The sequence below is a fragment of the Ailuropoda melanoleuca genome, unplaced genomic scaffold, assembly GCF_002007445.2.
Source record: "Ailuropoda melanoleuca isolate Jingjing unplaced genomic scaffold, ASM200744v2 unplaced-scaffold54438, whole genome shotgun sequence".
NCBI lineage: Eukaryota > Metazoa > Chordata > Mammalia > Carnivora > Ursidae > Ailuropoda > Ailuropoda melanoleuca.
In genome coordinates this window covers 1-1,194 of record NW_023227657.1, presented here as the reverse complement: position 1 = coordinate 1,194, position 1,194 = coordinate 1, and the positions used below count along the sequence as shown (strand labels likewise).

Sequence of the window (1,194 nt, the reverse complement as noted above, 5' to 3'; positions counted from 1 at the left end):
GACCTTCACTGCTACTTGGAGGACAGAGTGAAGAAGATCAGTGAACATGTCCGGGCTAAGACCAAGATTCCTGTGCAGGACCAGGTCCTTTTGCTGGGCTCCAAGACCCTAAAGCCCCAGAGGAAGCTGTTGTCTTACGGCATTGACAAGCAGACGACCATGCACCTCACTCTGAAGGTGGTGAAGCCCAGGGATGAGGAGCTGCCCTCGGTTCTGGTGGAGTTACACAATGAGGGGCAGAGGGTCCTGCTCAGGGGCCCAGGTGAAACAGATGATAGAGACCAAGACCGCTATCATGCCTGGGAATCAGGTTGTGACTTGCAATGGCAAGAGGCTGGAAGATGGGAAGACCATGGCGGACTATGGCATCAGAGGGGACAATTTACTCTTCCTGACAGCCCACTGCGTTGGGGGCTGAGCTCTCCAGGGATGGGTGAGATCAGGAGCAAAAGTGCTTACTGTTGGCTCTTACTCCACCCACATCCCTTGATGATTTCCCAAATTAACGAGAAAGAGAAATAGAAAAGGTTAAGGGTGAAGTAGGGAGGAAGACTGCAGAAAACTTTCTAACTCCATGATTTTTGTTCTAACATAATTGATTAGTGACTGGATTGTGCATATTACTGAACNTGGATTGTGCATATTACTGAAAACAGAAAATAACATTTTAAGGCACAGTAGAGATAGCCTCAAGGCCAGGTTGCAATGTATTCCTTTCCTGGTTCCTTCTGATTTTTACAAAAATTCCTATTTCCTCTTCTGTTCAACAAGTTAGTTTTACATCGCGATCCATGTTCCCCTCATTTCTGTGTTTCCACTGTTATATTTCATCTGTAATATCACTCAAAATGTTGAATCAAATTGAATTTCTGCTTATAGAGAACAGTGAAATGATTTATATTGAAGTAAAGTAATTCTTCTGATATGATTACAATCTCATTAATAAAGAATTTAGAAATTCAGTTAAACTACCTTCTCTGTCTTTATTTAAAGTTGTTTGGTATGAAATGAATCCCGCCACAGTATACCTTCTTATTCTCCATGCCCCACACTGAATTCAACGGTTATTTCTGGGGATGATGGTGAGCATGGAAAGATACCTCTGCTGGGGACTCAGAGATTTTGTTCTCCAGTGGGGGCTCCTTGGGGGAGGTGTGGTTTGGAGCAGTCTCTGTCCTGTCTCGGTTAGGGTCT

At 44.3% G+C, this 1,194-nt stretch overlaps 1 protein-coding gene across 1 annotated transcript; it reads left to right on the top strand.

The window, feature by feature from the left end:
• Positions 1 to 3: 3 nt before the first annotated feature.
• LOC105235184 (ubiquitin D) lies at positions 4 to 628 on the top strand (the record flags this gene model as incomplete). Its single annotated transcript, XM_011218220.3, is given in 2 exon segments — positions 4 to 254; positions 256 to 628. Coding segments are annotated over 2 exon segments (414 nt in total), but the record flags the coding sequence as incomplete, so codon positions are not given.
• Between the last annotated feature and the right edge of the window lie 566 nt (positions 629 to 1,194).